The following is a 15,082-nucleotide window of genomic DNA, read 5'->3' as shown; positions in this document are numbered from 1 at the left end:
CACTGTGAATAAGGATTGAGGATCTTAAATCTAGGGAGGGTCGTCCTCCAGGTAGGGCTGGGGGAGGGCCTCTGCCAGTCAGTGCAGACAATACTGGGCAAGATGGACCCAGTGGTTTCCCCACTTGTTCTTGCAGGGGTTCAAGTTTGTCTTCTAATTTCTCCAGAGATGCCTGTTGTCTTGTGAAGGGTTGTAAGGCAGCAGCAATTTCTGTCCTGTCTTGTCCTCGGTTCATTTATGTTTCTGTTCTGCTTCCACCAAAACCTACGTCATTTGTCTCGCTATGCAAAGATTTACATACAGTGGTACCTCAGGTTAAGTACTTAATTCGTTCTAGAGGTCCGTTCTTAACCTGAAACTGTTCTTAAACTTAGCACCACTTTAGCTAATGTGGCCTCCTGCTGCCGCCGCACCACCGGAGCAAGATTCTGTTCTTATCCTGAAGCAAAGTTCTTAACCCAAGGTACTATTTCTAGGTTAGCGGAGTCTGTAACCTGAAGCGTATGTAACCTGAGGTACCACTGTAATTAATTTTGATGCGTTTAAGTGGAAGGGACATGTCAAAAACTCATGCAGAAAATAAGCATGCAATTACGCAGGGAAACATAAAGCGAAAATCAAGTATGGTCAAAATACATTGAATTTAATGTCAGGTGGGATTGCCGAAGTATTTTTTTTTCTTGCCCCCACCCCCGCAACAGCACATAAACCTGAATGCACCTAAGTTAAATGCACGAAAGTTGCAGGCTTACTGTAACATAAATATTTACCATAATTATTTTACCATACTTATTTTAGTTTGCAGACTAAACTCCCTGCCCCGACAATAGCAAATGCCACTTGTATTTTCTTGCATGATTGCCATTCCTGACCTTGCACAAACATACAAATTGCGGGAATTTCCATTTGCGACGGAATTTCCCAAGATTCCTAATCTTAGGTCAGGGTCAGTGGGTGCTTGCATTACGGAAAGGCCTCCCATTTACTTTCTCATTCTTCCTCAAACTTGATGCCACCTTGCACATTTGTACAGGGGTCAGAGCTCAGTGGCAGAGCAAATCCTTTGCATGCAGAAGCCCTGGCATCTCCAGTTGTTCTTCCATCCTTTCTTTTTTAAAGGATCCAGTAGCAGGGGGATGGAGTGGGAAAACTTTTGCTGGAGCTACTGCCGGTTAGTGAGATCATTAAGCAACCCAAACAATTCTTGTGTGCCCTCAGTATTGGGCAGCTGCAGCAGTGGACTAAATGCCTCTGGCTGAGTGGTAAAGCACCCATGCAGAAGGTTCCAAACTATTGGGCTTCATAGCTTAAAAAAAGGGCCTCGAGTAGCAGATCATGGGAGAGACCGTCCCCTGCCCCAAGAACAACTCACCCGCCTTCCCCAAAGAGCCACTGTCAGTCAGAATAGACAGCACTGGTTTGATTAAATACGAGGGACCTTCAGGTGTCCATGTGCCATTCCCTGTGAAGGAAAATAAGCGTTTGTACTGTTGAACAAATATTGTTGAACGAATCTCCCCTCCAGTAGTTTTGATTTGTGTTAGGCAACTTTCCCCCATGATCCTTCTGGTGACAGCGTTTTCGGTTTCATGCATTTCATGTGTCTTGCTATTCTCCATTTCTTTATTGCTTTTATGGCTCATAACTGGGGGTGTGCAGGCAGATGTAGAAGATGATCATGGCCACAAAAATTAAGGATTGATTACAGTGGTACCTCAGGTTACAAACGCCTCAGGTTACATACGCTTCAGGTTACAGACTCCGCTAACCCAGAAATAGTACCTCGGGTTAAGAACTTTGCTTCAGGATGAGAACAGAAATTATGCAGCGGAGGCACAGCGGCAGGAGGAGGCCCCATTAGCTAAAGTGGTGCTTCAGGTTAAAAACAGTTTCAGGTTAAGAACGGACCTCCGGAATGAATTAAGTACTTAACCCGAGGTACCATTGTACTGAACTTGTCGGGGGGAGGTAAGCCTGTTTCTTGTGCCAAATTTTCATGGGGAGGATGTCAGAATAATAATAATAATAATAATAATAATAATAATAATAATTTATACCCCGCCCATCTGGCTGGGCTTCCCCAGCCACTCTGGGCAGCTTCCAAAAAAAATATATTAAAATACTGTAATACATCAAACATTAAAAGCTTCCCTAAACAGGGCTGCCTTCAGATGTCTTCTAAAAGTCTGGTAGTTGTTATTCTCTTTGACATCTGGTGGGAGGGCATTCCACAGGGCGGGTGCCACTACTGAGAAGCCCCTCTGCCTGGTTCCCTGTAACTTGGCTTCTCGCAGCGAGGGAACCGCCAGAAGGCCCTCGGTGCTGGACCTCAGTGTCTGGGTAGGACGATGGGGGTGGAGACGCTCCTTCAGATATACTGGACCGAGGCCGTATCTTAAAATAATATATGGCTAGGAGTATTTAAGGATAAACTGGGTGCTCAAACACTGTATTGCTTTAAACTGCCCCCTGCCCTCTTCAAACTCTTTTTATTAAGACTCATAGACAAGCCTTCCCCAAGCTGGTGTCCTCCCAGATGCTACAACTCCCACCAGCCCCAGTGTGACCTGCCATCTGGGAAGATGGGAGTTGTAGACCAAAACATATGGAGGGCACCAGGTTGGGAAGGCTGTTGTAAATCATGGGTGGCAGAGGCTGGAAAACGTGTGTGGCACCACCATGGCACTACGCTTGGCTGTGGCGTAGAGTCAGTTCCCATAAGTATGCCTGCCTGCCCCGCTCATTAGACTGCAGTCCAGTTGCATCACGTTCAGGGGTAACATTCCAGAGGCAGCTCATGTTTGCAAAAGTCGCATATACCCCCAAATAACTTAAAAAACAACAACACCTGGCTACTAGCTGGCATGGTGTGGGGGGAGGCCCTCCCCATGTCTCTGCTGCCTTGCCTCACTCCTCCACCAACAGGAGGAGAGAAGAGGGATGGAGGCAAGCAGAGAGAGTTGCAGGCAGAAGAAAAAGGCTGAAATTGATCTGGAACAGAGCTGCAGCCAAGCACCAGCTAAATTTGTATGGAATGCGATTTGAGTGTAGAGAATTGCATTGTGATTCCCTCCAAGGTGGCACTTTTGCATTTGACACACTTCCTATAAATGTTGGTCACCGCTGCCCTAAGTCCTGAAAACATCACCTTGCAGGCAAACGCTGAACCCCAACAACTTCCTAGCAAGCTCACTGAGCCTTTTCCCTCACCTCCTGTGCAGCCTTCGTCTCCTTTGCTTCTTCTGGCGGTGGTGGCACTTGCCTCCCAGCTTTGACTGCCTACAGACCAAACCTACAAGCTCGTGAGCTTCACGTTATCCCCACTTGTTCTCTGACATTGTGTTCTGTTTTATTGCCTTTCCCAACATCTAAACTTGGCATTCATTGAGATGTTCGGTATTGACTGAGATGCGGCTTGTATGTAGGTTTTGCTTGAAACAAGAGATGTTTGGAAAGCCCCTGGCTGGTTATTATATCACATGCAAGGTGAAATGAGGCACCATAAAATATATACTGAGCTTGTCGCTTCCTCTTAGATAAGAATTAGCTGTGACTTCATCCTAAATGAGGAAGGCTTTTGTGCAATTCAGAACCGAGCACTGCCGTGCACAAGGACAAAAATTCCCTCCTGCATCTCTTTTTGTTGCTTTCTGGGTCAGCCACACCAGCTGTAGATGAGCGTTTTGCACTTTTGCAGAACTGTGAAACCAGGCAAAGTGTGGTTCCTTTGAAAATCTCTTGGAAATTTAATCCATTTCTGAATATGTAAAGTGAAGTAGTAAGGAAGTATTTAATTGCAACTCTCTGATTCCTCTTCCTCTCCCCCACCCTACCCAATTATGTGGTCTTTCAAAGCTCCTTTCCTCAGCCCATTTGTCGTGAGTCCTGGGATTCAGACCATACCCCAAAACAAATACATATTTTCTTAAGAAAAAGAACAAGCGCCACTGTCTTTAACTGCACCGCAGAGTTTATTCCAATCTGGGATAGTTTAGAGTCTGGGTTGGCTTTCGTAAACCACCAGGCGCCATTGAGCATATCCTCTGAGTTAATACCTCTACAATGGTTTTGGCTTTTTTTATAAAAAGAAGAAGAAAGAAAGCATTTTTTTGCAAGTTGTTGATATATGAATAAACAATGCCTTAATAGGGAGCAGATTCGCCAGTGTCTGCCTAGTCCACAACCCTGGAGCCATGACACTTCATTGTAAAGAATTCCTGGATGGGATTGGGCAGGATTCGGAGAACCAGGGAAGCACTTCTTGTGATCTCTGAACAATCATATTCTGTGCAACACCAAACACGTGGTGTGGGTCTGGATCTCTGAAATGATTGGTTTTCTCATGGTTTTTATCTAAAAACATCTGCCGTGAAACCTTTCATGTGAAGTCACTGGAGCAGAATGGAGTGACCTTCTTGATCATGCTTTAGCATCTCGCCATGCTCAGTTCGTGCTTGCAGGTTTGGCATTTACCAACTTGTAAAGCCCTGCTTTACTTTTAGCTATGCATACTTAAGAATGTGAGAGCCTCTTGGATCAGGTCAAAGACCCACCTAGCATCCTGCTCTCACGGGGGACAGCCATTGCCTCTGGGAAGCCCAGGAGCAGAATCTGAGCTTAATAGCACTCTCCCCAATCCCCCCCATTGATAGTTTTATCCTCCGTGAAGAGGTACTTTCTTTTGTCTGTCCCGATTCTTCCAGCATTCAGCAGGTATCCATGAGATCTAGAGTTCTATGAGAGGGAGAAGAGCCTTTCTCACTGCACTTTTCTCCATACCATGCATAGTAAGAAAACACCTTCTCCTAATTTGAATCAAAGTGCTCTTAAGAAGGACCTAAAACTTGTTCCTGGCTCTATTGCCTTGGCCACTGGCATGACGAGGGCATGTCAAAGGATGGCCACATTGGCTGCAGCTGAAAGATTTTTTCTGTCTAATGAAGACTTAGCAAAGCTTGAACGTATGTATTCTGCAAGATAGCGCTGGGGCTAAGTGGGAAGTGAAGGGTCAAAATAATCTATTGTATAAGGTAGCTTCCTATGTGCTTATGTGTGTGTGTTTTAAAACCCAAAGTGGCATCACACTAACACAAGTGGTTGAATTGACTGGCTGAAGATATCTTGCTGGCTGTGACGACAAATCTAATCTTCCACCCGCTTGTTCATTTCCGTGTGGCGTTTGTAGAATGCTTTGCAGGAAGTAGATTGTGTCCGTTGGTCCCACCTCTCCACCTCTTCCATTCTGCCAACCCCAGTTGCTATCATTATTGCTACTAATGAATGTAGTGCTTTGCAAACTGCAAGGGGGCAGGTCCCTGCTGCAAGGAGCTGGCAATCTAAACGCTGCTCAACTCTGTCGCTTATGTTAATGGCTCCAGGAAGGGGGGGGGGGAGTGTGATGGCAGTAAACCAACAGACTCCTGCTGCTCCTCACTACCTCCCGGTGGTCCCTGAAAGAGCTGGTGTTCTCAATTCCTTGAAGTATTCAAAAGCTAGCGGAGCAAGGACTGCCCTACAGTTCATGCCCATGTTGCTGGCAGGGCATCTGCATCTCAGTCTACAAAGGACGGAGGATATCCCTTGGCGCAGATTCCTCGTAGAGCACCTGTAAGCTATGGAGGAAGTGGAGACTGAGTCACAAGTCTGGATGAGGCGAGATGTGCTCCTCTTCTCACCACCCACCCCCTCTTATGAAAATAGCAACTTGGCATGCTTTGTAGAAGCCTTCTCTGACCTGCTGCCCTCCAGATGTTCGGAACTATAACTCCCATAAGCCCCAGCCAGTGCAGTCTTGCCCATGTGCTTTTCAGGCATGTGTTCATAGTCCTATGACCTACAAACATGTTTAAAAAGCAGCAGCAGCAGCTGACATTCCCAGGAACCTGAGTCCTATACCCTGCTGTTCTCTGGAATCAAAAGAGTTGCACAAGCTCGGTCATCTCATCATATTTCCTGGTCATTTTGGCTCCGGGCAGCTAATCATTGTTAAGCTACTCCTGTGTCATTCCTTTGGGACTCTTCAGGGGGTTCAGCAAGCTGCATTCAGCAGGATATGCCTGTAACTTACCTGAATGCACAACACTGCCTTGTAGGGAGGCAAATCACTTTTTATTGTATTTAGCCATAAGCAAGGGGCAGGCTAGGGGCTGAATGTGGCCCTGCAAGGCTCTCTCCCCGGGCCATGCCCCTTCCTGGCCCTGCTGCATGCTCCCCTGGACTGTGTTTGCCTGTGGGAATGCATCCTTTAATTGTGATAATGCCTCTTCCTTACCTGGATGGAGGACAGAGAGGGCCTGTGTGTGTTTTCTATGGCTGGAATGCAGTCCACAGTGCAAGAACCGCTTCTGTTGCTGCACTCACCTTTGCATCTAGTTGCACCCTCTTTGGTCTTCAGCCCCACTCACCACTGGCATGCAGCTCCCAGAAGTCTGCCCATAAGGGAATGTGACCCTTGGTCTTAACAATGTTCCCCTTCCTCTGCTGTAGGTCCCCAGTGGGTGCTGGTGCCTATTGGGACTGGGAAGTGGGAGCCCAACAGTAGGTGGCGCCAGAGCTGATGGCAGACAAAGCCAGCTCATTCTAGTTCTGCCCCCATCCTCCTCCTCCCTGCTAAGTTCTATATACATGGGTATGAAAGAGGAGGAAGCTGGCAGGCGGGGACTTGCTAAGGATGATGGGGCAGTGCCCCATTTGCCTGAATGGAATAGCCAGCACCTGCATAGGCTATTTTGGTGAAACACTGGTCCTAGTGAATGCTGGAAGTCACTAGGGGTGCCAGTGAAGCAAAACATTATCTTACACCAAGTCCAGACTCTCGGTCTATTCATCCCAGTTTCTACAGGGTCGCAGGCAGAGGGAGGCCACGTTTTCCATCACCAGCTGCTCCCCATCCTTTTCAACCTGAGATGCTTCCCTGAATGGAATCTGGGGCCTTCATGCAGAGCTCTGAGCTGCCGAGATATTCAGAGTGCATTTTGGGAGCTCCCACAACTAGCCACAGTTGGGAGGCACAATGCAGGGTTGGAAACTGAACAGGTGTCAATTTGGGACTCCAGCAGAGCACTGGACGAAGAAGAAGAAGAAGAAGAAGAAGAAGAAGAAGAAGAAGAAGAAGAAGAAGAGTAGTTTGGACTTGATATCCCACCTTTCACTCCTCATAAGGAGTCTCAAAGTGGCTAACAATCTCCTTTTCCCTTCGTCCCCCACAACAAACACCTTGTGAGGTGAGTGAGGCTGAGAGACTTCAGAGAAGTGTGACTAGCCCAAGGCCACCCAGCAGCTGCATGTGGAGGAGCCGGGAAGCTAGCCCAGTTCACCAGATTACGAGTCCACTGCTCTTAGCAACTACACCACACTGGTTGCTTTCATATCCCATAGCCCCACCCAAGGAGCTGAGTTGGAATATATAGTTCTCCCATTTCATAAAGTGAAATGCGCTTTGTAAAAATAAATTTCCTTCATTCCCCGCCCCTAGCCCCCGTTCAGTGTTAAGTGGCAGGGATGGCACTGTTTCTTAAAGGACCACCTCTCATCTTTTTAAAAAAGGAAAAGGAAGAAGGTCATGTTGCTAAAAGGATGCGCCTCAAGTGTACACCTAAAGAAACATAAAAGTGTGAATGCAGCTTACATCTCTTTCCACACACGATTGACTGGTGTCCCCTGCCAAGGACATACTGGTGGGTGAGCCAGGCTTTACTGCTGTGTAATGTGTGGAATGGATTTAAATGTGGCAGCCACTGAGGTTTCACAGCTAGGCTGCCCAACTCCAACCTTTGGGCATTCCTCCAACCTTTGGGCATTCCTCCTGTTTGCTTGTACCTCTTCCTGGTTGGTAGGCTCAGGGATGAATGAGCAGCTTTCGTACCCAAGAGTGGGAGCTTCCACTTGCTTCAATTGAAGGCTGTAGTTTGGGAAAGAACCAGGCAGCTCCAGAGTCTTTTCAAGCTCTGCTCAAGGGAATCCTGGAATTCCTTGGAAATTTTCTCATGTCAATCTGCATAATGGGTTCTTTCGGCGCTGTTTCCATTTATCACTCTTCATTTTCCTGTTTAACGGGATCAACAAGTTTGTTCGAGGAAAATAAAATGGGGAGTCACAAACTTAAATAAGCTACAAATACTGTTTATTCAGGCATTTGATGACTGAAGGACACTGTTCCTGGCAACCCTGAGATCACTGGCTCAGAGAATGATTCTAACTGCTTTTAGAATGCTTTTTAAAAGTGTTTTGTGATTAAAGCATTAGCCCCTCGCCTGCCTGGGCTCCTCTGGGAGGAAGGGCAGGATATCAGTTGAATAAACAAGAAATAAATGAAATTACTTTGAAATCCAATAAATCTGTGGCACCCTTTCCCTTTCTCAGCAAGGGGAGGGGGGTTTCTGCTGATCCAGACATCCCTCTTTGCTTTTGTGGAGGAGGTTAAGAAGGCAGAACAATAGCTTGAAGTGCCACAGGGAATGGGATTTACAATATCTGTGGCTTTGCTTCTGTGGAGGAAGGGAACTGTAGCACAGTGGATAGGAGAATCATAGAATAGAATCATAGAGTTGGAAGAGACCACAAGGGCCATCGAGTCCAACCCCCCGCCAAGCAGGAAACACCATCAGAGCACTCCTGACATATGGTTGTCAAGCCTCTGCTTAAAGACCTCCAAAGAAGGAGACTCCACCACACTCCTTGGCAGCAAATTCCACTGTCGAACAGCTCTTACTTGTCAGGAAGTTCTTCCTAATGTTTAGGTGGAATCTTTTTTCTTGTAGTTTGGAACCATTGCTCCGTGTCCACTTCTCTGGAGCAGCAGAAAACAACCTTTCTCCCTCCTCTATGTGGCATCCTTTTATATATTTGAACATGGCTATCATATCACCCCTTAACCTCCTCTTCTCCAGGCTAAACATGCCCAGCTCCCTTAGCCGTTCCTCATAAGGCATCGTTTCCAGGCCTTTGACCATTTTGGTTGCCCTCCTCTGGACACGTTCCAGTTTGTCAGTGTCCTCCTTGAACTGTGGTGCCCAGAACTGGACACAGTACTCCAGGTGAGGTCTGACCAGAGCAGAATACAGTGGCACTATTACTTCCCAAAGCAGAGAGCATCTGCTTTGCATGCAGGTGTCCGTTCAACCCCCAGCATCTCCAGGTAGGGCTGGTGAAGATTCCCTGCCTGAAGCTCTGGAGAAATGGTCCAGCTCAGGGTCGGGTAGCTCCCTGTTATCCTCTCAGTTCATGAGGGCTAAGGAGCATTGTGTTTCATGAACTAGTCTACCCTGCAGGGCTAGTGAGAGCACTTTGGAGATAAGAGACGGGAAGCACAAGTGAATGGGGTATGTCTCCGTCTTCTGCAAAATGTAGAGGGTTCCGTGTCAGATGGTGATACGGAAAGGTTTTTCCTGGAGGGAGAAAAACCCCCGATTTACTAAATCAGTGTTGTGAGCTTTCAGCCTTTTCTCTGCGAAAACCATTGTTTCCCTGTTTCTTTAGTATATTAGATTCATTTCATGGAGGAAGAGGAGAGATCTCTCCACATTTGTTAATTGTGACTTCTGTGTAGAACCTCCAGGTTCAGTCTGCCTCTTGGCTACCAGTTGCTGGAGAGCAATGGCAGGAGAGGTCTGTTAGCTTCAAGCCCTTCCTAGAGGCACCTGGTTGGCCAGTACAGGCAACAGGGTGCTGGAACTTTTTGTTCTGCTCAAGCTGCAGGGCTCCTGAATGAAACCTTCATGTCCAGTGGGTGCTTACAACAGGGGGTATTCTCTTTCCTTCCCTGTCCTGCTTTCTGGCTTCCTAGAGGCCTTTGGTTATCCACTGCAGGGAGCAGGATGATGACACTAGATGGACCACTGGGCTCTTCAGATGTATCCCTTAATTTACCTAACAAAGCACTGAACCTCATGCAACATTTCATGGCTTTCTCTTGTTCCTGTTGGCCAGTGTAGCTTAGTTTTTCTCATTCCAGCTGATGGCATCTGTCCACAACACGTCCATTGTCCCTATCCTTCTGTGAGGAAGTGCTTTTGCATTTCTGGCCAGCTTCCCTCTGTGTAAACTCTTGCTTTCCCTCCCTTGCAGGTTTTGCCGTAGCCCAGTGCATCAACCAGCACAACCCCTCGCCGCTTTCATCTCCATCCCCTTCGTCCAGCGGAAGCACCGGGCGCTGTGATTCTGCCACCAGCTCTACATCGATTCCTTCCATGGTCCAGAGCCCGTCAGGTATTGAAGCCTCTTGCTCTTAGCTCCTGTAGGCTGTTTTATAGACTCTGCAGGGTTTTTAAAGAGACTTCCTAATCTTAATATTTTATCTCCTGTTCATTAAACTTGTTTTGGAAAGGGCACCCGGGGTGGGGGTTTCAAGTGAGTCTATACAAAACTGGGGGACAAATTATTCGAGATTTTGTTTTTCCCAGTTATGGCTTCAGTCCTGCAAGTCAGGCAGGTGGGTGAGCTCGGCAGACCATTCCGCATCACTCTCTTGGTTCAAATTCTATGAGAGAACAATATTGCTTGCTGCAGGATCCTGTGTTAAAACGCTTTGTGCTAATGCTTAACTTCTTCGCCTGCTGGAGCTCAGACCATTCCAGAATCCACACTCCCCGACTGAAAATCCTATTCCTACAATCCCAGATAACTTAAGATCTGGCACGGCTGCTCAGCAGTAAGACAAAGGCGCTCTGCACATGCTTAAAGGCACTGTGTGTCATTTCACACATTCCTCAGCACTGAGAACAAGTTGGACTCCTGGTTCAAATTTAAGTCAAATTTGAATTTCAAATTTAATAATAAGCTCTCCAAAAAAAATATATCAAGTGATCTCTCTGTCCTTTGGCACTTGTGTTTATATCCTGGTTCTTTATTTCCATTGAAATGATCTGACTGCTTAATCTAAATGTGTGTGAGAAAACTAAATTTCAAGGTCATCTTTTAAGGAACGTTCATGGTGCCAAACAAGATGCCCACCCTAGATGTAGTTCAGGGATGGAGAACCTACAACCCTCCAAATGATGTTGAACTGCAGCTCCCATCATCCCTGACCATTGTTCATGTTGGCTGGAACATAAATACCTTGTGGTGGGGGACAGGTTCCCCATCCTTGCTTTTTAAGGAATTGGGTGTTGTTGGCTACCAGGAACAACTGCAAAATATTGCTTCATTCCTCATATCTGGTAACCTTTGCATTTTGTGTATGTAGTTTTAACAGCCTGATCCTGCTGTATAAATTTTGAATTGTACTCTCCTCCTTTTTCCTTCTCTTCCCCTCCCACGAGTAACTTATTTTGCAGGGATGCTTTTTTTTTTTTTTTTTTTGCAGAAAACCTCCACAGGCAACTTGTCTGTGCCATAGTGACCTTAAACTCAGCACACCTGTATTTCATGGCTATCATAAACTCTGGAAATGTACAGGCTTGTTAAAAGCAAATGCTGGCCTGCCTTCATACAAATGCATTTGCTGACAGGCTATTGATCTTCTGTAGAGTTTTCCAAGGAAGAAGAATGAGGTGATTGTGTGTGTTTTTTCCAGCCCTAGATACTTTTGCCTTTGTGCAGAAGTTCCTCCTCCCACCCCAGCTTTATTTTCCCCACCCACACTTGATAGACGGCACTGACTTGGACTGCCGGTGGGGTGTTTGCTCCACCACATGTTTAGCCTAGTTGTGTGGGTCTGAATTAAATTAAAGCCCCAAAATGGGAGTGGAGTCAGCTGTTCCTTGTTAAAATCTATTTCCAGCAATTACTGGCAGCTCTGTGTGACATTAGCAGTCTTTAAACACGCGGCTAACAGTTTAAATCCTAAAAAGCGGAGTAGGTGTAGTATCATTGGGAAATGAAAGCTCTGCCTTCTGAGGGAGGGTTTTATTAAAGAACTTGTATTCCTTGGAAAGCCACACACTTCATGACGAGGAGTTAACTTTCCAAGCTGGGCCCTTGCCGTGATGGATATGAGTTGCTCAGACAATCAACCTGTTTCTTCTTCTTCTTGGTTCGAGGTCACAAATACTGATCCGCAGTATCTATCTAGTGTCTCTCCGCCCCTTGGCTGCATCGTAGCAACTTTCATCCCGACTATATTTTATTTCATTATGTCAGGATTTTTTTATTAACATGTTATCTGTTCCACTGAGAAGCAAGGGGCCTTATTTGTAGAGTGTGGCCACACCTCCATAGTTTCACTTTAAAATGTGAAATATGGTTCTGCTCTAATCACCTGGAACCTAAACTGATGCTGAAGGCAGCAATGCACCCTTTAATATTACAAAACCTGGTTGAAAGTAGACTGCTGTATTAGAGAGGGGGAATAAAACCCACGGAGCTGAGAAGCACGGTTTGTGCTATGAAATTAAGGCTGTTACAGTTCTACTTTATCAATGCTTTGATTTATTTTAGGAACAAAGGTTTTTCTACTCCAGAAGTAATTGTTTCTTATTTATTTCTTTATACAAATATTTATCTACTGCTATTCATAACAATTGAAACTTTTAAATAACACATAAAGCAATATGATAGAGAATATTTAAAAGTTACAGTCAAAAATCAGCTAACCATTGTGGAAAGATGCATTCTTCATTGGCTGCATAATAAGCATGTAAGGTTTTCAGCAGGTGTTTAAAAGCTGAAACAGAAGGCAGACTAAGGACTCCATTTCTTGTTGTCATTAAATGAGCCTTGCCAACTCTGGAAGCAACCAGAGATGTTAGCTAACTTTAGAAGCTTTTGTCTTGGGAAGTGAGGAAAGTCCCTTCTCAGTGCAAGGATGCCAGCTGCAAACCTTAAACAGGTGTGTGTGTTTTTACGAGCACTTTCATTCAGATCAAAGCACGTTCCCCAAACTACTTTTGCCATCAACGCATTTCACAATCTGGGAGCCGCTGTGCAGTCCCTTGGTTGCTAAATTAGTGAAATGGCTTTGTCTGTGGGTTAAGCAATCCTTCCTCCCCCTTGTCCGCAGCACTGTCATTGACTGTGCCTCATGCAAAAGGCACAGATGAGATAAAGCTTTCGCGTTACTTCTGACGGCAGTCGGGAGCTTGCCCAACTCATTAAATAAGCAGCCTGCAGTAATTCTGACGGGTTCTTACGTCATCCCAAAGCTTACTAAGAGCTCTTCTACACTAAATTTGACCCCTCACCTTTCCACCTTTCACCGGAAGCATTGTCCTCCAGAATCCTCCCAGCTCATCCTGCGCAATAGACGCCAAAGAACTGTTGCTAAAATGTTCAAATTAGTTGCATTCTTTGTTTCATCAGTACAGCAATATCTTCCTGCCTTTCTGCCTTCATGCCTTCCTTCCTTTGACCTTTTGGGGTAACATGCTGTAAGTGTTATCCATAGCTTGCATCCATGATTCAGATAAGGAGCTCAGGAAAGGGCCAGGGCGCTGTTTTTCCTTCTTCTTTTAGGGTGAAAAGTCGGTGTTTTAGGAACTTCACAGGGCATTTTACACACACACACACACACACACACACACACGCTTTAAAATGCATGTGGTTTTCTTCTAAGCTTCTTGTCTGTTTAAAAGGGACAGCACAGTGGAAGGCTGAGAGAGTTGTACAATGTCATGTTTGGGGTGTTGTCTGAAACTTCACCTTTCTGCCCTCGTCTGGATTGCCCAGGGCAGGCAGGTCGCCTGTCTTGCTTCTGAGCCCCGCAGCTTCTGAACAATGCAGTCCCTAGGGTAGTGATTCTCAAACTCCCCCCCCCCCCCGAGCCACACTTTCAGAATAAAAACTTGCTTGCACCAGACTGATTTTTTTATTTATAAGGAATACATCGGAAAATGAAAAGAAACAACTCCTAGCAGTGCTTGATTTATAACACAGAACACAACTACTTTATAGTATGATCGTGGGACATCCATAAAGTTTAAAACAATGCAGCTACAGAAGAACATGGATCATTCCCAAAATATAATTATAAATGGGCCTCTTACATATGTACCTTAAGTATGCATATAAACTCAGTGAGATGTATGAGCTCGCTTTTGCTGGGTAATGTCGTTTATATTAGGTTTAATTTGAGACAAACAAGCTCTCATCTCCTCATCAACACAAAGAAGCCTGTCTCTTCTCTGACCTTTCATATTGAAAAACCCTGTTCACAACAGCATGTCTTGGAGAACTGCAGGAAGAATGTTTCTGGTTGTATATCCAAATTATTTGGATACCATACCATACTGCACTGAAATGTTTAAATGTTTCTTTGATCGCCCTTGAATCTTCCTGCCACACTCTTTGAGAACCTCTGCCCCGGGGCACGTGAGATGAGAATTCTGGACTGAAAAAGGCACAGAGGGAGAGGATCATATTAGAGCTCTGCTGAAAATTTCTCAGCCGTGAGAAAAGAAATTGCACTGCAAAACATGTCAAAGGGGAGATAAAGAAATTGGTGAAATTCTGAAGGGTGTGTGTGCCTGGTTTATATCACGCTCGCCTGCCTTTTGAGGCGGCTGAAGGGTGCTTGAGAGTGCCTTTTCTTACCTCCATCTCACTGAGTGGTCTCTGCTCCTGGAGAATATTGCCAGAAGGAAACTCCTTCCACAATACTTTTTTCAGGCAGCCTGGGGAGGTGGCAGAGTGTTGGAAAAATGTTTCCTGGAAAGGGGGAAAAAAAGAAACACGCCACCCTCTGCCACCTTGCTGCAACATAGTAAGCTCAAATCCCAGCACCCACCGAAATTCTGAAGTGTCCTGAGAATGAAGACTTGAAAAAAAGATTGTCTAGGCTTTAGGCTGTTATTAATTTATTAGTTGTTGTTTTTAATCTACAATTTACCATATGGTCCCAGGGTGAGTTTTATAAAGTTTGTATACTGCTGGTTTTAACTGCTCTCCACAATACGCATAGTGTTGTTTTAATGTGATATTATTGTGAGCTGACTTAGGCTGCCTTTGGAGAGGAGAGACAGGCAATAAATTTGGGGGGAAAGATAATTTTAAACAATCGTATCTACTTAGATCCCCTCCCATGTTGTTTCTGGTTGAGACAAACCATCATCTTGATCATTATTGCCTATTATTAATATTGTTGTGATTTCATTTCTTTTTCTAGTCCACCCCAGGATAGTTAACAATAAAATGCAACGTTAAAACCACA

General features: G+C 45.5%; 1 protein-coding gene across 4 annotated transcripts in view; it reads left to right on the top strand.

Moving 5' to 3' along the window:
• CLEC16A (C-type lectin domain containing 16A) overlaps positions 1–15,082 on the top strand; it is a 101,248-nt gene that overhangs the window by 75,536 nt on the left and 10,630 nt on the right. For all 4 annotated transcript variants that reach the window (XR_014151043.1, XR_014151044.1, XM_081839598.1 and 1 more), the window contains exon 22: positions 10,066–10,206. Coding sequence is in view for 2 of the 4 variants with exons in the window: in XM_081839598.1 (XP_081695724.1) it covers positions 10,066–10,206 (141 nt within the window). In the remaining 2 variants the exon portion in view is untranslated. The remainder of the gene's footprint in view (positions 1–10,065; positions 10,207–15,082) is intronic.

Source organism: Podarcis erhardii, assembly GCF_964252035.2.
Source record: "Podarcis erhardii genome assembly, chromosome: 14".
Lineage (NCBI taxonomy): Eukaryota > Metazoa > Chordata > Lepidosauria > Squamata > Lacertidae > Podarcis > Podarcis erhardii.
The sequence above is the reverse complement of the archived record's forward strand: the minus strand, read 5'-3'. Positions and strand labels throughout refer to the sequence as shown.